Genomic DNA, 22,464 nt, shown 5'->3' with positions numbered 1-22,464 from the left:
TTCCATTGTGGGAAAAAATACAACAGGCTCTAAAAAGGGGAGAGGGGGCAGGCAGGCATTCCTTCTTCCTCTGTCACGGATCCTGGACAGTGAAGGAGTGGGGTGGGGCATTGCCACCTGCTCCACACCTGATCTCAGCAACAGGAAGGGGTGGTGGGCTTTGCTACCTGCTGCACGTCTGATACAGGCCGGGTAAAGGGGGGGGGGAGGCATTGCCACCTGCTTCACTCCCGATCCCAGCCGGGTGGAGGGAAAATGGGCATTGCCTTATGCTCTATGCCTGATTACGGCTAGATGAAGGGGGGCAGGCATTGCTGTCTGCTCGAAGCCTGATCCCAGCTGGGTGAAGGCGTGTGGGCATTGCCATCTGTTCCTTGCTGGTTGAAAGGAAAAGAGAGCACTACCTTCTGCTCCTTGCTGGATCCTAACAGGTGAAGGCGGGCGGTGGGCTTTGCTACGTGCTCTGCTCCTGATCCCAACTGGGTGAAGGGAGTACGGGCATTCCCACCTTCTCTGCTCCTGATTCCGGCAGGTTGAAGGGGGGCAGAGATTGCTGCCTGCTTGGCTCCTGATTCCAACAGGGTGAAGACAGGGTGGGCATTGCTGCCTGCTCAGTGCCTTATTCCAGTCGGTTGAAGGGGGCGGGCATTTGCACCTCTTGTCCCGACTGGGTGAATGGAAGAAGAGAATTGCCTCCTGCTCTGTGCTGATCCCACCTAGGTGAAGGCACTGGGAGGGCATTGGCACCTGCTCCATTCCTGATCCTTGCTGGGTGAAGGGGGCAGGCATTGCCATCTGCTCTGCTCCTGATCCCACCTGGGTGAAGGGGGGGTGGGCATTGCCACCTGCTCCGCTCTTAATACCAGCTGGGTTAAGGCAGAGAGTGGGCATAGCCACCTGCTCCGCTCCTGATCCCAGCTGGGTGAAGGGGGGTGGGCGTTGCCACCTGCTTCGCTCCTAATACCAGCTGAGTTACAGCGGGGGGTGGGCATTGCTACTTGCTGTGCTCCTAATGCTAGTTGTGATAAGGAGGGGGAGGGCATTGCCACCTGCTCCGCTCCTAATACCAGCTGGGTTAACGTGGGGATGGTCATTGACACCTGCTCTGCTCCTATTACCGGCTGTGTTAAGGCAGGAGGATGGCATTGCCACTGGCTCCGCTCCTAATACCAGCTGGGTTAAGGCGTAGAGTGGACATATCTACCTGCCCTGCTCCTGATCCCAGCTGCGTGGAGGGGGGGGGGCATTGCCACCTGCTTCACTCCTAATATCAGCTGGGTTAAAGTGGGGGGGGCAGCACTGCCACCTGCTCCGCTCTTGATCCCAGCTGGCTGAAGGGGGGGGCTGGTATTACCACCTGCTCTGCTCCTAATATCAGCTGGGTTAATGCAGGGAGCAGGCATTGCTACCTGCTCCGCTCCGAATACCAGCTGGTTTAAAGCAGGGGTGGGCATTGCCCCCTGCTCTGCTCCTAATACCAGCTGGGTTAAGGCAGGGGGCAGGCATTGCCACGTCCTCTGCTCCTAATACCAGCTGGGTTAAGGTGCGGGGAGGGCATTGCCATCTGCTGTGCTGTTCCCTGCCTAGGCTTCCCACCATGGCATGTTTTCTGGAGCAACATGTTGAGTTACCTGGGCTTTCATCTGTGGCAGCGCCCTCTGGTGGTGCACCAGGGTATAAAGTGAGTTGTCTGAAACATGCTTACTCAATTATATAGTAAGATTCTGCTTTATCTCCTACTTTTGCATTCTAGTCTCCTATGATTATCAGCGTATCTTGTCAATTTCTTCTTGGACACTTGCATAAAAGTTTTCAATTTCTTCATCCTCAGCATCTGTAGTTGGAGCATAAACTTGAATGATGGGTTATGTTGACAGGCTTTACCTGAAGTCTGATTGATATTACTCGGTCAGACTGCTTGTACTGTCTCGCCACACTATTAGAGCAATACTGTTTATTTTGAATTAATTTCCACAGTAAAACACTGTGTGGTTTTCTGACTGATAATGTCCTGAGTCGGTCCACGTTAGTTCACTCACACCCAGGACTGCAGTGTTTAAACGTTCCATTTCTTGTTTTACAATTTCTAGCTTACTTGGCTTCATACTTCTCATGTTCCACCATGTCCCTATTATGTATGTTGCACAGCTTTGGACGTTGCTTTTGCATCTATTCACGCCCACAACTGGACATCCTTTCAGCTTTGATCCAGTCCCATCATTAAGAATAGCGCTATTCATACTTATCTTTGGCTCTTCCCCAGTAGCCAATTGAGTGACCTGGGGATCCTGTCTTCCAGCACTATATATCAGCTGGGTTCCAGCACTATATATATATATTTGGATTGTCTCATCATAGGGTTTTCAAGGTAAGAGATTAGCAGGAGTGGGTTACCATTGCCTTCTTCTGCTCAGTACTGACCAGAGTTAGTTGAAGTAACACTGCCGTTGTCTGTGAAAGATCCTCTGCCAATGTCATCTTCTACTCCTGCTGCTGCTCAGTAGCTAACCTTCAAGAATTCTTCCCCTCACCATCAGAATCTTCAGTTCTCTTCTGCTGATGATTTTTAGCGTTGCATTATCACAAGGATTCTGCATCTAAAAGAGATTATAGTTAGAGCTATGAAAAATAATAATTTGGAAAATTTTACCAACATGCCTTAACATTTACGTAAACAGTCATCTACCCTCCCTCCTGCTGAAATTGCCCACCCCTCCCTCCATCCTTAACAAACCTTCCCTGAGAGTACCACCCTCTTATCTGAGTAAAATGCCCCCTTGAAAAATTCAGTTCTGCATAGTTAGTGGAAAGTCAGGAGAGTGGGAGCATCCCTTGTCTCTTCAGGTATGCTGTTCCATAAGCTAGAGGCCAGTACAAAGAATACACATGTACCGGCAGCTGTTAATTTAGCTCATGTGCATGTTGGCACCTGCAGGAGCTCCTATAAAGACATCTGAGTTCATTTGTTATAGCCAAACAAATATTTCGTACAGTGATGTTGTTTGGATAAGAGGTTGGCTTAATTGTGTAACTACTAATAAAACATTGGATTTGATCTTAAAGTTAATTTTCATTATTGGCGCTTGTGGCAGGCATGTTGACTTCTGTATAATATTACCTTACAGAATTGGAACCCTAATAATAAAATGGTGTCACCCCCCCCCCCCCCACCTTTACAGATGCCACCTCAAATGAACAGCAAGACCTCTTCTGTCAGAAGCTGCAGCAATGTTGTGTATTGTTTGATTTTATGGACTCAGTCTCGGACTTGAGGAGCAAAGAAATTAAAAGAGCAACGCTGAATGAACTGGTGGAATATGTTTCAACAAATCGTGGTGTGATTATTGAATCAGCATATTGTGACATAGTGAAAATGGTAAGTAAATAATCTGAAGTGGTGCATTCCTTTGGATACCTTGAAAATGAAAACTAATATTGCTTGCGGAACCATGTCTATGTTCTGAATGGTCTTTCTCCCTCTGAGGCGGAGGACATCTGGGGTGATTCCCACCATCCAATCAGGGAGGCAGGAACTAACTTTCTTCCTCTTCCTGTCTAGCCTGTGGGACCACCCTCTCTTCAGTTCTGTTCTGTTCCAGCCTCCAGGGAGAGCAGTTCTTCAGCAGACTAGCTCTGCTGCCTTTTTTCTCTCTATCTCTTATTTATCTTTCTTCTTCCTCAAACCATTCTTTACCTTACTCCTTACTTACTTCATTACCTTACTCTCCTCCCATTTCCTCTTCTTTTACTCCTGTTGCCAAAGAAAGAAAAGAAGAGGACGAGATGGTCTCTAGAGAGTCATCGGACTCTGAGGAAAGCTCCATGGAGGAGAATATGGGCTGTTCCCACAGAGCCGTCCTACCGGCGGGGGGAACAGGCCCAGCCGGCACCAGCATGCCTCTGAGGCTGTGTGGGTTCCCCGGCGAGGAAATGGCCTTGGAAGAGACGCAGGCCTCTCAACAGCTCCATCTTCCACAGAGGGAGCTTGTTAAAACAGCATGCCTCAGCCAGCCAGCTGAGAACAGCGCCACCTGGTGGAGCTCAATTTTGGCGGGAAACAACACAACGCGCTTGCCAATCTCCTGGCAGGAGAGACACGGCTGAAACAATCCAGGCAGTCCCTGGTTGTTCCCATAGAGTCGTTCTGCCGGCCGTGGGAACAGACCTTGTTGGCGCCGACAAGCCCTCAAGGGCGGCCCGGCTCCCCGATGTACAAGCGGCAGAGTCTGAAGACAGGCCAAAAAAAAAAAAAGAGCTCCAGCCGACAAGCCCAGGAGGGCCATGTAAGTGTTCCCCCGAGCGTGTTATACCTCCAGCAATTATTCCTATCAGCAATTAGACTGACTATGAGGGAGGAAATCCTGTCACTTTGCCAGTTAGAAGCACCTTGGCCCTATAAAGATTCCAGAAATCTCCTCAGCCCTGGCACCATGTGAATGTGCCCATGCCAATCTCCTGGCTGGAGATTTTTACAGCAGGCCTTTCCCCTTTGGATTTAGCCCTGCTTTTACAACAGGATCTGGCCATGCCTTTCCCTGTCAGATGGGTAATGTATAAAGGGCGCAATTTTGCTGGTGTCTTTGAACCTTTTAACTCTTAAGACTAACCAGGAGGGAGAAAATAGTGGTGCGGTGTCTACCTCCTCCTCCCTCCATGAGTAAGGCTGTAGCTCTGTGGAAGAGCTTCTGCTTTGTATGCAAAGGATCCAGGTTTGTTCCCCATTAACTCCAGTTTAAAAGATTAGGTAGATGAGGGGGAAAACCTCTTCCTGAGACCCTGGTGTTCTGCTGCCATTCTGAGGAGATAACACTGACCGATGGTCTGAGTTGGAATAAGGCAGTTTGTAATGTTTATCAGTCAGGGATCCCCACGGAGCAGGGGGATCACCCTCAGATAGAGTGCGTAATGACAGGGAGAAGGATGAATTCCTTCAGATGTGGAAGAGGAGAAAATATCTCTACCAGAACAGTCAGTCCAGCTGTCTGAAGCTGAGGTCTACCAGTATTTACTACCTAAGACATTCTCAGCCTTAGAGCTGTAGAAATTACCCTTGGGGGAGTAGTCTGGGAATACTAAATCCAACCCAGGGAAACGAGAGTCTGTTCTTAGTGAAGATTCCTCAGAAATGGTCCTCCCATTTCCAGAATATTTGTGGAGAAGATTCAAGGCTGAGTGCTCTAAACCATAAACCAATTAATAATCCCCAAACTTGGTCCCAAAACAAAACAAACTGTATTCACTACCTTTCTTTGCTATGAGTTGTTACAGGTACCTGCGATGGAAACTCCAGTGGCTACACTTCAGTCATCTGGGCTCTGGTCAGAAGATGGGTAAGGATCAGTCAGAGACCACTTAGACAAGAGGAGAAAGGCCATGCTAACAAGTGCTCACGAGGCCGTGACCATGGCTATTAAGGCTACAGCTATTGTCTCAATTGCCTCAAGAGTGTCAGGAGTATGGATCTGGAAGCTGATCCAACTCCTCCTGTACAACAATAGCTGCTTCTATTGAAGGGGCAAATAGAAATGTAAGGGCCAATACCTTCAAGACAGACGTCATCCTGGATACATTTACATTTTTCTTCCAGGATTATGGTCTTGACAGCAGTAACAAGCCAGTACGCTTGACTAAGAGCATGGCCAGCAGATTCACACTCTAAAAATATCATCCTGGCTTACCTCTTTCAGAGAGGCAAGCTATTTGGGGGTGCCCTGGGAAAGATCTAGATTGAGACCTAGGACAGAAGAATGTCTTGCCAAAAACACTCAAACCATCTGAGGGGAGATCCATTGGCCCTCAGCCTTTTATTCACAACACACACTACTAAGGTCCAGACAAGATTCCAAATGGCCATCCTGGGGTTAATCTAGACAGCCCTTTATTAAGGGGGGTCTTTTCAAGACCCCACTTGTAGTATAGTAGTTAAGTAACTGAACAGTGATGCAGCACTCTGCAGGTTCAAATCTCACTACTGCCATGAACTTGCCACATGGCCTTGGATAAACCAGTCCTCTCAGTCCCAGCTCTCCAGCTGTATTGTGGGGATAATGCTTACCTTTTCCTAAGATCAAACAGACAGTTCTCCACATGTGGAAAGAGATCCAACCTTAATACCCAGATCTCTTAAGACAGGACTTGCTAGCTGTCCCTGTGAGAGGCCAACTACTCTTTACCATCAAGCCTAGGTTGACAAGCAGGCAGGCCTTACAAATAGTCTCACAAGGCTATTCCATACAATTTGAAAGCTGTCCACCAGAAAGAGGTCTACTCAATCTTCTTCTCCGTTCCTAAAAATAATAGAGACTGGAGGGTGTTATTAGACTTCAAGTTTTTTGAACAAGTTTATCAAATTGTATCACTTCTGAATGGAGACTCTGCACTCAGTTGCAGTGACCAATCAATCAGAAGAACACATGACATCTACAGATCTCACAGAAACATACCTCCATGTGCCATTTCTGACAGCCCATCAACAATACCTAAGATTTTATGTTTAAAAAAAAAACAATTGGCAGTTATGAGCCATCCTGTTATGGCCTGTCCATCACACCAAGAGTATTCACAAAATTAATGATCAACCCCATCATGCGTTTCAGAGACGGGGTATTCATGTTCACTTGTACCCAGATGATCTCCTGATCAGTTCAAGAGAAAATCTCACCACAACACTCAATTCACCATTCAGTTCCTACAAGCCTGAACACCTGGGTTAGATCGCAGTCACCAAAAGGGTTTTTTTCTATCCCTCACCAAAGAAAAGGTCATGAAGACCAAACTGCTGATTGAGACTGTCATCAGAGTGCAAAATCACTTCTCACAACACTACTGAAACTGATGGGTTTGCTAGTGGCCACCTACAATGCAGTACCTTTGGGGTCATCTATAGGCAAGACCACTTCAGACCTTTCTTAGATCTCACTAACAACAGATCATGGAGAAGACAGATCTTCCCATTCAGATACCACTTCAGATCAAAACCCATCTAAGCCAAGGTCATCAACCCAATGCAAAGCAAAAGATTCATGACCCCTCAAGAACAACACATTTACAGGTGTAAGAATCAGGTTAGGCATGTCTTCCTATCAATGACGTAGAAAGGGGAGCAATTTGTCTGGTCCTGTTCCAGATCTGTATGGACAAGGTTGCAGACAAAACATATATAAACAAGCAGGGGGGAATTCAAGACCTCGAGGCGACACAAGGTGGCAGCAAGGATACTTAGCTGGGAGGATGGTCACCTAGCTTCAATCAGAACTGTACACATCAAAGGCATATCCAATGCCCAGGCAGACTGGCTGAGGGGACAACAGGGGAATAGTCCCTTAAGAAACATCTCATAACATTGCACTTCACAACACTTCATGGACCTGTGTGTGTCCCAACACAACCATCAACTACCATGGTACATGACAAGATTTGTTCTACCCACAAGCAGATGCCCTGACATTGCAGTGGCCATTAGGCCTCCTCTATGTATTACTACCCTTACCAGTAACAGACCATGCCTTTCCATCCTCCAACAGATGGTGATATTTCCACCTTTCATCCTACTGACCTCGCCGGTCAAGTTACAGCAGGGACCGATTTGGCCTTTTCATTTAGACTTACTCTGCTTAACAGTGTGGAAATAGAAAGGAACACCTTCCTAAGATGAGGATATTCCTGAGAGTGGCCAACACTCCTAGCATTCAGAAAACAGTTTATGCTCAGAATTTACAACTCTGAGTGGGAAGCCCTCACTCAGTAGACATTTTACACAGCCCTGACCAAACATCCATTTGAACCGGTCAAGGATATTCCCCTGGGAAGGCTGAGAATGAAGACTAACTTCCTTATTATGTTCGCATCTGCCAGAAGATTTAGTCAGACATGAACTCTGTATCTTTCCCAATGGTAAGGTGATGCCTCGTACTGTCTTCCAAAAGTGTATTCCAAACTGCATTGTTTGCAAGAGATAAGGTTACCGTATTTATACCTGTACCCTAAATAGATGAGGGAGAGGCTCTGACACAACCTAGATGTCAGAAGGAGGCTCAAGGCCTATCTGCTCCGAATCGTGCAAATTAGAAAGTCAGTCTTACTGTTCTTAAATATATTTCCCCTCAATTTGGGGAAGAAACTGTCTTCAGCAGTGGTAGGTGCTAATAGCAAAACATGCACTATCAAAACTCCTAAAAACTCTCTTCGTAGAGATTCCTTGTGGAATACCAGCTCACTCTTTGAGGGATGCTACTACTAGTGCAGCATTACACAGGAACACTTCTGTAGAAGAAGTCTGCAAGGTTGTCAGTCTTGACCTTATTAAGATGCTACAAATCAAATCTATATGATTCAGCGGACACTGACTGTAGTAGAAAAGTACTGCAGTGCATGATCATGAACGAAGACCACATCCCACCCAGAAACTGGAAACTGCTTTGGGAGCACCCAAGATGTCCTCCGCCTCAGAGGGAGAACGGACCTTTGGACACTTACCGTGAAGGGTCCTTCTCCTCTGAGGAAAGGAGGACATCTTGCCCTCCCTGGGTCTCCGTCCTTCTCTACCCTGCTGCCTCATTTTTCTACCTCCTCTGAGTTATGCTTTATTTACAGTACATGTTAATGCAACAGGTGTTTTTTCTCTCAGTATTGAAAGTTGCTGAATGATAAATTCAATGTTACTGCTTTGTGGAGTCACCTGAACTGAAGAGAGGGTGGTCCCACAGGCTAGACAGGAAGAGGAAGAAAGTTAGTTCCTGCCTCCCTGATTGGATGGTGGGAATCACCCAAGATGTCCTCCTTTCCTCAGAGGAGAAGGACCCTTCACGGTAAGTGTCCAAAGGTCTGTTCTACCATAGAGCAATACCTTGGCTGGCATTTTCAATTAGCTGTCATTAAACTACAAAAGTTCAAAATTGGTTATACTCTTGGGTACAGAAATCCAGTTGCTTGTTCACCACTTGCTTTTTAGAACTGGGTGTGATGACTAGAAAATTACAAAGAGCATAATGTTCTTCCCTTTTCTGCTGTAGAACAAAAGGATGATATTACAACTCAAACGTCTCTTCTACAGAAACCTGCTGTAGGGAGAATGTGTGTAAGCAGGGCTGCTCTAAAGCAGAGTTTCCTAACCTGTTTGTCATGAAGCCTCTGCAAGTGGGTCTCAGGCCAGCCATCTCTAATGGCACCTCCTGCCCTTTGCACCCTTCTCTTTCTCTCTTCTTTACCGCTTCTCCTATTCTTGCTTTACCTTCGCCCTTTCTGACAATGAGGGAAAAAATGCTGTCTGACAACTAGTAACTTTACAATAGTAGCTGGAAGGAGGAGGAGAAGGCTGGAAAGTAGGCGTGAGCTGTTCTGCACATTGAACAGCAAGAGGAGAGAAAGATGTGTGTGTGAGCCTAGGCTCTGTCTTGGTGTGGCTCCTTCAGCATCCCAATCTCTTGCCCAGCCCTGTGCAGTGCCTCACTGCCCCCTACATGCTGTGGGAGATGTATTGGACTGAATTTCTTGCCACCCATCTCTTTGTCAACATTTGCCATCTCCCTATATCTCCTCAACTGGGTACCCCACCCAGACTTGTTGTGGGTTACCATAACGAAAAGGTTAGAAACCGCTGCTCTAAATATTACTTTCCTCTATGTTGGTAAACAGAAGAGGAGCAGGTTGCTATACTTCTGTTTAAACTTGCAGTTCCTGAAAGGGTTTACTCAGTGGGTTGCTTTGCTTCATTCATTTGCAATCCTACTACCTTTACTTTTCTAGGATTTAAGCCTGTCTCTAGCTTTATAGTATCTCTATGGGGAAAAGCTCATCCCTTGGGAGCAACTGTCTCCAACCCCCTCCCCCCACTATCTAGCTTGTCTGCCCTCTAGGCGTTGTGTTGGATTCATCCTCCAGGTGTAAATTAGGGAGTGCCAAACAGTAAGTATGAGTGAGCATACAACCATCTTTCCTGGTTTTTGGTTGTGTCTCCCCTCCCAAACAGTAAGGAAAATGAGGAGGAGGAAAGGCAGAGTTGCGATGAAGGAGAAAAGTAAGAACAAGAAGACCGGAAGTAGCAGAAGAAAGAAGATACTGGGAGGATAAAACCACAAATAAAATAGATATGGTACAGGAAAGGAGAAATTAAGGAAACAGAATAAGCAAGGGGGAGAAAGCTAGCAAGCACTGTGATTTGGGAATCAGTTGATTTACTCGTCAAGAAAAAGTAGGCAACTAAATCAGTTTGCCTACTTGCATTTTCATCTGTTCTCTTAACTTCATTATTGCTCTAGTTTTATTTCTAGGTTAAATAAATTGCATAGGTTTTTGGACTAGTTGACAAGTACCTGATTTCCGATGTATACAAAGTTTAAGATTTGTAATGTAGTGTGGTGCACAATAAAAGCAGCCCTTTAAGAGGTTAGAAAACCTGTTTCATTCCGTGGCTGGTTTAACAGTAAATTAAGTACTTGCAATTTAAAGATATACACAACAATTGACATATGGCAGTCTTACTTGCTTGGACATCAAAACTATGTAACAAGCTTTATAGAGTCACTATGAGAAGAAGCACATCCCTCAGGAGCTACCGTCTCCAAACCCCCTCCCCCACTTGAAGTCTGATTTTGGTTCTCATTCAGTCTAACAAAGATTCAGAAATCTTTCAACCAAAGAATCATGCTGAATTGTTTTTATAAAATGCAATTAATCACTCTACTCCTAGCCTAACTACTGTTTTGTTGTTGTTGTTGGTGTTATGTGATGTTATCACAGTCTTCCAAATGTTTGGGCTGGAATTTTTTAGTCTTTCACTGTCTTGGATTTTATTCAAAAATCTAGGAGACAGTGAGGTATCGTCTTAGTATGTGGCATGTTGTTACATTTTGATATTTTGTTACCTTTTCCATCTTTTTTCTTCAATTCAACTGTCTCCTGGGATTGGCACTTCAATCATTTTGACTGTCTTACTTTCAGCCACAGTAATAAATGCTGCTACTATTATTTTTTGAATTTTAAATCCCTCCTCTATGTATTTTTTAAAAATATATCAGACTTTTCTGCAAAATTGGGACTTTTTTCTTGTTTGCCAAAAGATCTGTATTTGTCCATGGCTCCAGTCACTGGATTTAAGTATCCACAGATTTTGACCATATGGAGAATTAGATATAGTGATAGTCTAACTTGGGTCAGGAAAAACATTGTGTAATAACAATCCATCAGTAACAGTTTAAAAAAAAATAGTGTGATGCAAGTTTAGAATAGGTGATTATTCAAAATTATATTTATTACTGATAGGACAAATTTCTTGTTACTTAAGAGAACTTGGCTAGCAAGAAATATGTAGAATAAATATACAAGACAATTTTATATAAATGCCTGTTTACTCAAGTAATAGTTTGAATTATTACCAAATCTGCTAGGGGCATGGCCAGGACTAAGGCAATGACTAAATGCCAGGGCTAATGCAAATGATTCTCTCCTATAATACCCCCACATAAAATAATAACAACAACAGTAATAATATTCAATTTATATACCACCTTTCAGGACAACTTAACGCCCGCTCAAAACGGTTTACAAAGTATGTTATTATTTTCCCTACAACAATCACCCTGTGAGGTGAGTGGGGCTGAGGGAGCTCTGGCAGTTCCATAAATAAGACAAGAACATTCTGTTTTAGGGGCAGTAGTTTTTCCAAAATTGTAGTTCCACATCTGAATGCCTAGTCCTTTTCCCTAAATACACGTTTCCTTCAGAGCACAATAAGACAAGCCTGGTAAGTTTTTAATGCTGACATGAATGGGTCAGAACATTGTGCATGCAATTTTTAATGGTCATTATTGTATAAGTTTTTCTTTCCTATACACCTGAATAATGAAGGAAGATTTCTCAAGCTCTGAAACCTCTCAGTTAAGCTCTTTCTGGAAGGGAATGAGAGCCGAATGCTCTATTAACACAGGATTCTGCCTCTCACTAATGTACTCGGATCTTCAAGATCACTTCTACAAAGTCTGGTTGGCATTTAAGCGTTGGAAAAGATGTTGCATCATGGTTTAAGAGAGACTTTAATAAAATCTTTTACTGGAAATTATTCATCTCATACTGTTTTTATATGTTGTTGATTCTCAGCCATGATTTTTTTTAAATTGGCTGCAGATTGAAGGTTGTCCAGAAGAATAATATCACATCTTTGAAGGTTAAAAGGCTGCTTTACCAAGCATTCACAAACATGGATGATACCTGAATAAAGTGTGGAGTTTTGTTTTGCTTAGTTTTCCTTTTTCCTCTAAACTTTTTCTCATTTTGACAAGCCTAGAAATTCTGAAAATTCTAAAACTCCACCCTCAAAATACCCATGAACTTAAGTGAAGCCAGAAGAGTTCTAGCTTCAAATCTTTATTCTCAAGTAGCACTGGGAAAGACAATGCCTGAGATCTTGGATACTTACTGAAGCTTATCTGACAGTAGATGGAGGAGTGTGCTTTACCTGTACAAGGTATATTTGTATGTTGAGTTTCTATATTAGTTCAGAAACAAGTCTCATTTTTAAGAGAGATGACTTTTTTTAGTTTTCTAAAGATAACTTGGGACTGCAGCATGCACATTCTTTTCTCTAACCTATTTTTGAGTGCTCACAGGACTACATTTAAGTGCATGTTTTGTATACATAAAGTTCCAGACTCAGTCTGTGGCATCCCAGTTGAAGGATCTCAGTAGGATTGGACAAGGAGATCATATTGAGCTAGCAGTATAATCCTAAGGAGAATTGCATTCTTCTTCTGCCTGTGGACCAATGGTTTGACACTTGTATATGACAGGTTCATGTGGATAAGTGTTCTTTTCCGTTTTGGAATAAAGAACTAAGCAGCTTATAGCTGCTTTGTTTTATGTAAAACTAAATTGAATTTTGGTTTTGATGAAGTAACTTTTCCTCTAGATTAGTTCTAATATCTTCAGAACACTTCCACCAAGTGAAAATCCAGATTTTGATCCAGAAGAAGACGAGCCAACATTAGAAGCTTCTTGGCCCCATATACAGGTATGTTATTTCTTTGTTTTTCAAACGATGCTACAATGAGTTAGCATTTTTTTGTGAGGAGTGCTGTCTAGAGGTGGGCATGAACCGAACCATGAACTGAAGTTCGTCACGAACCAGGCTGGTTTGTGGGAGCTCATTTCTCATGAACCGTAACGAATTTTATCCTGGTTCATTTGGTTTGTATTTTAGTTTGTCGGTGCAGACAGCCTGGCGCCAGTCAATCAGTTTCCTAGGCAATGGGGGTGGATGGGCTTGGAAGTGATGTTTTCACAAACTGAATGAAACCAGTTCAAAAACTGGGGCAAGTTCATGGTTCGTGAAATGCGACGAACCATGAACGGCATGGTTCAGAATTTTCCTGGTTCGTGCCCATCTCTAGTGCTGTCCTGGCAATTCTGGAAATGGAGTATGTTCCGTTCTTGAGTATCTTGTGTGTTTTGGTGTATAACTGCAATGTGACTTCCCTTCTACCTTTCATCTCTAAGCTTTTGGAACTTGCTATTTCAATATTTTTGAAATCTATCTTGTCTTCCTGTGTAAATGTTTTGCTATGTACATACTTTGTGTGCTTTCTCCCTATGAAATAATGAGATATTTTGAATGTTTATTTGGTATAGTTTAAAAAGAAAAGGTGGGGCTGGATGGGTGAGTGAAGTGTGTTATGATTGGATAGTATCAGTACTTTAGGGGGAGAAGTGGATGTTTAGTTTCGGAGATGAGGAAAAAAAGAGAAGAAGAATAAGGTACCAGAGACTGAAGGGAGTCTGTATTTCTTATGTGGAAGTGGCAAATGAGGGCAATAAGCCTTTATGACTAAGTTTATTTAAGAGAATAAAAGGTGAGAAGAAGACTATATCTGTCTTGTAAACAAGAAGCTAGTATTCTAAATGAAACCATTTCACTTTTGAGCTACAATGAAACCATTAAACTTGTCTATTTATTAACAAGGTATATTTCTATTTAAGAAAAAAAGAGCATACGTTTTATTTACACTGAAGGATCTCCATGTGCTGACTGTTCTGTCATTTTACCAGATATAACTAAGCCATCGTGCACTTTGGCTAAGAGATCAAATGGCAGCGAAAATCATTTGTGAATGATATGGAAGTTAGAGAGGCAGCATAATACAGGTCAGAGAATTTCAGAGAAATATTTCAGAGAAATATAAGAGGACCCATTATGAATATTACACACCAGGGGATAAATAAATGGGGTAAACTACATCCGGGCTTCTGCCTTCACTATAAAATTATCAGTTATCTTGCTGCCAAATCTAAATTGGGAGGATCACTGTGCAAGGCCAAGTGGGAAGTAGGGGCAGAGGGAGGGCATGAGCCTGAGGTGTTGCTTAACTTCAGTTAAGAGAATAGAAAAATTTCCATCTACATAAGCCTAAGATAAGACTCCGGTAACTTACTGAACTATTGTGGGAGGACATAGAGAAAGAAGTGTTTTTTGACAGCCTGAGCTGTGTGTGGTTTGGTAAATTTATATCAGTATAGTGAATTTATTTGAAACACACTCCTGCTGTCTCTTCCAGCTGACTCTTGATATAGTGCAGGGTTTTTTCCTCTTGGAAATTTATGGAGTCATTGCCTGTGAATGTATATTTTCTAAATTCTTGTTTTGTTCTTTCAAAGCTGGTATATGAATTTTTCCTGAGATTTTTAGAGAGCCCTGATTTCCAGCCTAGCATTGCGAAACGTCATATTGACCAGAAATTTGTACAGCAGGTAAATATTCATTGGCAATATTTAGGATGTTGCTGTGCTTTTGTTAAAGGTCATTTTCATGAATCATTGTGTTGTATTTGGAGGGGGTGGGGGAGAGCGGAGTAAGTTGACCAAACATCTTAAATTGCCCCTTAAGTAGCTTATTTAGAAATATTAGGCTCATTTTAGAGTAAATTAATGCCCTAGTTTCACTGAAATAATAGAGTTTACTTATGAGTAAGATCTAATTAAAATGAAATTTATTAGAGAGTCCAGCTTCTTACGGGTTGTGCCTGTTGATGGCCTTACCGAAGGTTCGAATGTTACATGTTTAAGAAATGAGAACACATCATGAAATAGCTGCTTTTATTATACTATTTTTACATGTTTTGAGAGGTTCCCACTGACTATATATGTAGTAATTTATTTTTTAGTAAAAAAGCTATCCTGTGCCTTATTCTTTTTTTTCTGTGTATGTGTGGGAGAGGGGTCACAGTAAAACTTTTTTTTATTCCATTGAGTTTGTGCATCATCGGGAACTGAAGTATAATACTTTATTAATAGCTGTTGGAGCTTTTTGATAGTGAAGATCCACGAGAGCGCGACTTCTTAAAAACTGTCCTTCATCGAATTTATGGCAAATTCCTTGGATTACGAGCATTCATCAGAAAACAAATCAACAATATTTTTCTCAGGTATAAATATATGTAGTTCTTTACAGAAGTGTTTAGGACCAGGATGTGTTCTGAGGGCACATTCTAAAGCAGCTTTACTGAACTAAGTGGGTCAGGCGAGTGCCCAGATAACAGGTCTGTTAGGAACCCTTGAATTCCATGATAGAAGAAAGGTGGGAGACAAATGTAATAGTTGATGATAAATATCAGCCTTTCAAATAAGTAGACACATAGAAATAAATAGCTGTCGTTCAAGCACAAGATTTATTATTTCTAAGGTAATTTATAAATTCGAGGTCTAGAGAACACATGTGAAGGTGATCTCTGCAGATAATCAAGCTGACTCAGATAAGAGGCAGGAGATGGTACAAAAGATAGCTGCCACAACCAAGTTGTTAGTAAAACAAAGCAGGAAGCTTCAAGCATGAACGTGTAAGCTTGAAAGCTTTAGTCATTTACTCCTCAGTACTGATCACTTATTTAGCACTGGACTGAACATATGCAATGAATGAATCTTTATGAAGGATCAGATTTGCTATGAATATTACCTGTAAGATGGAGACTCTTGATAATCCTGATCAACTGAGGCACTTCATGTCTTTCCCAAATGGCTAATTTAATGGTAATTTGCAAGTATGATGAATATGTTTTTTAAAAGAGCTAGTCCCTTGGCTTATATCACAGTGCAGCATAACCAAGAAACTGAATCCAGGCTATGTTATGACTGTGTAAGTAGGAACTGTCTCAGTTATTAAGTCCTCATTTGTTCTATGGGATAAAGTAAATAGGTTGTATGGGTAGGGTTGCCAGTCCCCCTAGACCCCCAGCACGAGATGTGGGCCCCAGCTCCTACCTTGTACTTTCTCCTTTTTTGTGTGTGCAGAGTGCCTGCGCTTGTATTATAATGGTGCTTCCGGGAAGTGACATCATTGTGTGGGTCATGGGCTGCCCTCAGAGCGCTCCCGCACTTCCCAGGGGGCCGAATTGGGCCTGAATTGGGCCGGTGTGGTGTGCAGGAGTGCACCGTGCTGCCCGGGGGCACACCCTGGGAGGTGTGTTTCCCCCTCCCGGCCAGGTAAGCGGGGGTGGGGGGTGGAAGGTAGGAGCGGGGAATCCCCTGCCCTGTGGGTGACTGGCAACCTTATGTATGTGGGACACAGGTAAAGGGAGGCAAAGCCTGTTTTTCAGATGAGATGGATTAAAGTGCTCTAATTTAATGGTGCCCCAAAGTGTATCCTTTAACTCTTACTCTCTGGAGGGAGACTTGGCTTCTGGGGTTACTTGTTTGTGTACCCAAAGAATTTAAGGACCTCTTCTACCTCTTCAAGGAGCAGAGATATATACTTTCCACTTATCAAACTTCTTTAGAACCAGAAAATGAATAATTTATAGTTTAGTTTATAAAATGTTCCTGCTGTTGTTTGTTTAGATTTGGGTTTCTATTGTTTCATATGTTGAATTGTACCTTTAATAGGTTTATATATGAAACAGAACATTTCAATGGTGTTGCTGAACTCCTTGAGATACTTGGAAGGTATGCTTATTCTTTTAGTAAGTGGCCATCCAGATAATGTGGTTGCTTTCTCATTTGCAGTACATGTTGGTAGAAATGTTGGCCCTAATATGCAAAAGACTTAATGAGCTTTATTTCTAGTTTTGCTTAGTACATTACAACCAAATTGGATTTGACAGCATTGGCTCCATTAGTTTAAGCAGTAAAAGGGCACCTTGCTAAGTGATGTAGAACCCTCCCTCCATCTGCTGCTTATCTTTCTGCAGCTTCATTTCATGAATGTTTGTCTTTTGGGCTGAACTCTGATGCCAGAGGTGATCAAGGTGAAGTGCTGCAGGAAGGTAACCAGCAAACATAATGCTAAAAATTGAGCCCCCATGGTCCTCTTTCTGTGTTGTTGGAACTGTTCTGCATCGAAAACTCACCAAAGTGTCGTAACTGCTTCTGAAAGGAGGCTTTTGTTTCAGTTTGTGTTTCAAAGTGAAAATTAACTTTGATACTTAAGCATGCTTTTAGCTAATACACTAACAGTACAATCCTGAAAAGAGTTACTCTGGTCTAAGCCCACTGAAATCTGGAGTAACTGATAAGGATTGCACTGTAATTCCACATTGTCTCAAAGCAGCTTCAGGACCATTGCATCGGTATGCTACAAATCCTTTGCCTCATTGTATTATATTAATTATGGATCAGGAACTCCTGAAACATTCTGATGCTATTGCTGTGAGATGACTACTGTTTACAAAAGTTGTCTGAATATATCAAATGTTGTATGTTTCTCAAAGCATTAGATAAAAGTTTTGCACTCCTATCATGGGACTTTATTGGGATATAATTTCTTCCTGTTCACATACTGTTGCAGTTAAGGAATGTTAAAGCAAAGAGTGTTATTATCAACAGGGACAAAAAATAGTATTGTGTGTTTATGGTTAAGTTAAACTATCTAGCCTAAAAAGAAGAGGGTGACTTAAGCTCATTTTCAAAGCATCAGACTGGGTACTCTGAGGCTTCATCCAGTTTTTGTGAATAGGCAACATTTCTGTGAAAGAGGAAAAAGCATAATCTGATCACATGCATATCTAACTCCATACCCATGCCAAAAATAGACTTAAGTATCCTTGTCTTGTAACAATCTTCATGTGGTTTATTTACTTTTTCTTGTATATTAGGGAATAAATAGTTTGAAAGGTCCCTGAATTGGTACAAAATTGTCTGGTTTGAATCTTCTTTAGTCTGGCTTTGTAGTATCAAAAGAACCTCCTGCATGAACAGTATAAAGATCTCTATCTGAATGCTGAGAAGAGAGAACAAACGTGATTGGCATCTCCTGGGTTATGCTGCTCATTACTGCCATCTTCAGCTACAGGATTAAGAAGTTTATAGACTGAGGAATGGAGTAATTTGCCCTGTGCTAGTCTTGTAGCTGCTTCATAATTATGAAGCAAATATGAGACTCCTGTTGTCCAGAGTGAGCTCCAGCAGGGTGTTTGCTGCATAAATGTGGGTTGTGCTGCTTTTTAAATATTAACTGCACATTTTGTTCTTTAGTGTTTTGTTCTTAAAACTTGACAAATAAGGTTTCCTTTCTGATTTCCCCCCAGTATTATCAATGGGTTTGCATTGCCATTGAAAGCAGAGCACAAGCAGTTCCTTATGAAGGTTCTTCTTCCCATGCACACTGCAAAAGGATTAGCTTTATTTCATGCACAGGTATGTCTAGTTGTCAGAGAGAGTCATTTTTTAAATAAATTCAGAGATATTAAATTAGTGAAGTTAGAGTAGTACACACATTTGTTTTTAGTGGTGGGGGTGAAAATCAGGATGTGCTTTGCTATTGGCATAGTCAGCAATCTGTAAGATTTTAAAGTGTTTCAAACAATAGATGTGCTGTGTTTTAAAAGAAATTATCTGACTATGTCTAGATACTTGGTTGCAAATATTTTTTCTTGTATACTTGATTTGTTCTTTTGAACTGAGTGTCTGAGTTACAGACCAATTCGTGGCAAATTTTTAAAAAGAAATGTTTGAGAGACATGGGTTTTAATTTCCCCTCACCAATAGATTTACTATATTTTTGGAAGTGTTCCTCACCAATAAAACAAGAATGATAATGATATACCTCATGTGGGAATTGAGCACGGTTGAGAAATGAAAACCCAAACCAGTAGATCCTGCATATACTTGAATGTGAGATATCCACTTTGGCCTTGAGGGAGGAAGCACTCCTGAAAGGATTGTTCCTTAGACCAGTCATTTACATCTCCCTGTGGTGGGAAGGAACAACATATAGAGAGCATGCATGCCCAAGGCCTCAGAGTTTAAAGCATAGTACTGGGATCTAGGAGAATTAGAGTCTTTCAGTGATTCTCATTCTCCGTAGGTGTAATAACTAAGTACATAAGGCTGTCCACCATCCTGTTTTAAATGTGTATGGATTTTTATTGTATTTTAATATGTTGTTTTTATTGTATTTTGTATTTTAATATGTTGTTATCTGCCCTGAGCCTGCTCGTGGGGAGGGTGAAATAGAAATTTGAAATAAATAAATAAATATTCCATAATGCATCTCATGCACATGCTTAAATATTTGAGATTGTTGAGGCTTAAACAAATAGAACTGCAAGCTGAACTGAAGCCACTATTCTTGTCATTAACAAAAACAAACATTTTATCTGTTTCAGTTGGCCTATTGTGTTGTTCAGTTCCTGGAGAAAGATATGACATTAACAGAGCCGGTGAGTGTTGTTTGCTCGTTTTTAACATTGTAAATATTCTTACACTCAGTCCGTTTTAGCTTTATTAGGTCTAACTGGCTAATGAATATCAGATCCCCTGTTGATTTCATGATACTGTAATCAGAATTTTCAGCAAGAGTAGGTAAAATTAAATGCAGCCTCAAGGTGTATATTACCTTCTCTGTTCCTCTGTCTACCGTTTATTTCAGTGCAAAATGCCATCAACATAGATGGAATTTAAATAAATGGAAGTTGCCTGCCTTAGTATATATGGTGAATTGTGACCAGAATGCATTAATTGTTAGAGTTTTCATGTGCCTGCCTTATTGTTTTACCTGTAATCAGTAAAGGTATTTATGTACTACCTCCATTATTTAGGCACCATTTAAACCTACCCTGTGTATTTTCTGTTGCCTCAGTTATTTTACCTGTTGCTTTATCACACAATCTACTTGTTTTAGGATTTGTGTTATCCATATGACAGCTACATACGTTGCATGGCACAACAAACACCAATGATTCAAAATCTACAAAATAGAAAACCATTTGAACCTTGTTTTAGAATGCAGAAAATCATGAGCATGGGCCAAGTAAGGGGAAATCTGGGGTTGACAAAAACTTTAGAACCAAACCATGTACTGAATATGGGTGACTGGAAGCCTGCAATTTATTTTCACAGTTATGTCTACATTTGAATACACTTGTGAGAATGTTTAAGATGTGTACACTGCTTGTAATTTACATGAGACTGAAATAGAAGCTGCATTGTCCACAAATTGAATTGCACATGCATATAATCAAACTTTCTATGCAGTCATAATGGATAGGAAAAGTAGATTTCATAACAAGTTGTAGAAAGCTTCCTAGAAGCTTTCATGTAGCCTCAGTTGCAAAGGCTTGTGCTTACTGAATCGGATGCTTTGGGATCAAATACTTTGGTGCTTGACTAGTGCAATCTTAAGCAGAGTGATTCCAGTCTAAGCCTATTCATTTCAGTGGGCTTAGAAGGGAGTAACTCTGCCTAGGGTTGCAGTAATAGGTCTTGAAAATTTGTATATGTTCATCTTGGTGGCTTCTGCGCAGTCCCACATTGGGACTGTGCAAACACAGCCCAGCCATGAAGAAGATTTCCAGAGCTTTCTAGGAAACTTAAGAGCACCCCTTCTCCTTTAGGTGCTTTCCTGCCAAAAAATCACATGACAAGGAGAAGAGGCGCTATTCCTTCAGTTCTTTTTTTGCTGCCACAGAGAGAGCATCTCTGTTGCTGTTCTCTGCTTTTCCCTCATCTCATCTTTGAGGCTAAGGAGAATTTTTTCTTTTAAAAGTTTTTAACCCTCAATAGACATTCTATTGAAGAATACAATTAAATTTAAAGAAGAAAAGTTTCTGTCTTTCCCTTTGATGTTATGTCTCAAGAGAGGCTTCTTGAAGATGCTGGAAACACCAGTCTGATTAAGGCACCTGCTCCCTCTTTGGCACCCTTAAGTACCAAGGGCTAAGTCCAGAACTGTGAGCTGTCAGAGCCTCCCCACAATGGCTCCTTCTCCAAGGCTGTGGCTTCGTGCCAGCCTGTGTAAAGGCACCTGCCCCCTCTCTGGCACCCTTGAGTACCAAGAGTTATGTCCAGAGGTGTGGCCTGTCAGAGCTGAATGCTTCATTCTCTATAATTCCCCATTGTATCTGCCAGAAAACTCACTTTGTTAGTTTCCTGTCAAAACAACTGTCAAAGCAATCAACTGGAATTTGGTTTTACGGCTTGCAGAGGCACTTAAGTTTAGGGCCTTTTTCTTTTATGGCCCCCTCCTCCTTTTGAGATCTAAGAGAAGAGTGTACCTTTGAAGGCTGGGGCTGGATGGTACCATGGCTTCCAGGCTGATAAAGCATGGACTGTCTCTGGAGGTGTGGAGGTTCTCAGGGCCAAAGGCCTTGGATAGTAGAACTCAGGGCATTCCAGCTAATTAGCACAAGGTTTCCTTGGACTTGAAAAATGATTTTCTTTCTCACACCTGCAAGGCGTGATCTGGAGAGCCGAGTTTGATTTCCCACTCCTCCATTTGAAGCCAGGTTGGGTGACACAGCTTCTAGGAGCTTTCTCAGCCTCACCCACCTCACAGAGTGTTTTGTTGTGGGGATAATAATGACATACTTTGTAAACCGCTCTGAGTGGATATTGAGTTGTCCTGAAGGGCGGTATATAAATTGAATGTTGTTGTTGTTGTTGTTATTTGTTTAGTGCTCTGAGGGTTGGATGCTGGCCTCTCAAGTTTCCCAGCTGTGGGAGTAACCAGAGAGACTGACGGAAGCTTTGTTGTCATCTAGGGATCCCTGGGCTGTCCTCCTTGGAAGTTCTGGGTCAGGGTAGCCATGGGTTTTCCTATGGTATCCAAAGTTTTCCTTTCTCTTTTTCCTTCCCCTCATACATATGCAAGCTAAGCTTTCACATTTCTTAAGTGGATGGGGGATATGTCTGAGAGTTTTTTATTTTGTAAGGGTAAGAAGTAGAGATGGGTACGAACTGTAAAACAAACTGAAGTTTGTCATGGACTGGGCTGGTTCGTGGTTCAGAAACTTGCAGTTTGTGGAAGTCTTATTTTCACGAACTTCTACAAACTGCTCTGCTGGTTCGTTTGGTTCGGGTTAAACCAAGCCAATGTGGTTAAATGCCCCTTTCTCACTCCTGCAGCGGGCAAATGGAGTGCCAGGTGGCGGCAGGGCTGTGGGCTTAAGCTGGCAGCTCCTCTGTTCCCTCCCTTTGCCTGCTGCAAGAGTGACCAGGGGAACAAGAGTGACCAGGGGATCCCCTAGCCACTTCTGCAGCGGGCAAATG

The 22,464-nt window shown here is 42.3% G+C and overlaps 1 protein-coding gene across 1 annotated transcript in view; it reads left to right on the top strand.

Moving 5' to 3' along the window:
- Window positions 1–22,464, top strand: part of PPP2R5A (protein phosphatase 2 regulatory subunit B'alpha) — a 68,652-nt gene that overhangs the window by 29,606 nt on the left and 16,582 nt on the right. The window contains exons 2-8 of the mRNA XM_054981954.1: window positions 3,180–3,376; window positions 12,902–13,003; window positions 14,644–14,736; window positions 15,280–15,410; window positions 16,864–16,923; window positions 18,504–18,612; window positions 19,584–19,637. Of these exons, the coding sequence (XP_054837929.1) occupies window positions 3,180–3,376; window positions 12,902–13,003; window positions 14,644–14,736; window positions 15,280–15,410; window positions 16,864–16,923; window positions 18,504–18,612; window positions 19,584–19,637 (746 nt within the window). The remainder of the gene's footprint in view (window positions 1–3,179; window positions 3,377–12,901; window positions 13,004–14,643; window positions 14,737–15,279; window positions 15,411–16,863; window positions 16,924–18,503; window positions 18,613–19,583; window positions 19,638–22,464) is intronic.

This window comes from Eublepharis macularius, chromosome 1 (genome assembly GCF_028583425.1).
Source record: "Eublepharis macularius isolate TG4126 chromosome 1, MPM_Emac_v1.0, whole genome shotgun sequence".
NCBI classification, from domain to species: Eukaryota; Metazoa; Chordata; class Lepidosauria; order Squamata; family Eublepharidae; genus Eublepharis; species Eublepharis macularius.
This window is presented reverse-complemented; position numbering and strand designations above follow the sequence as displayed.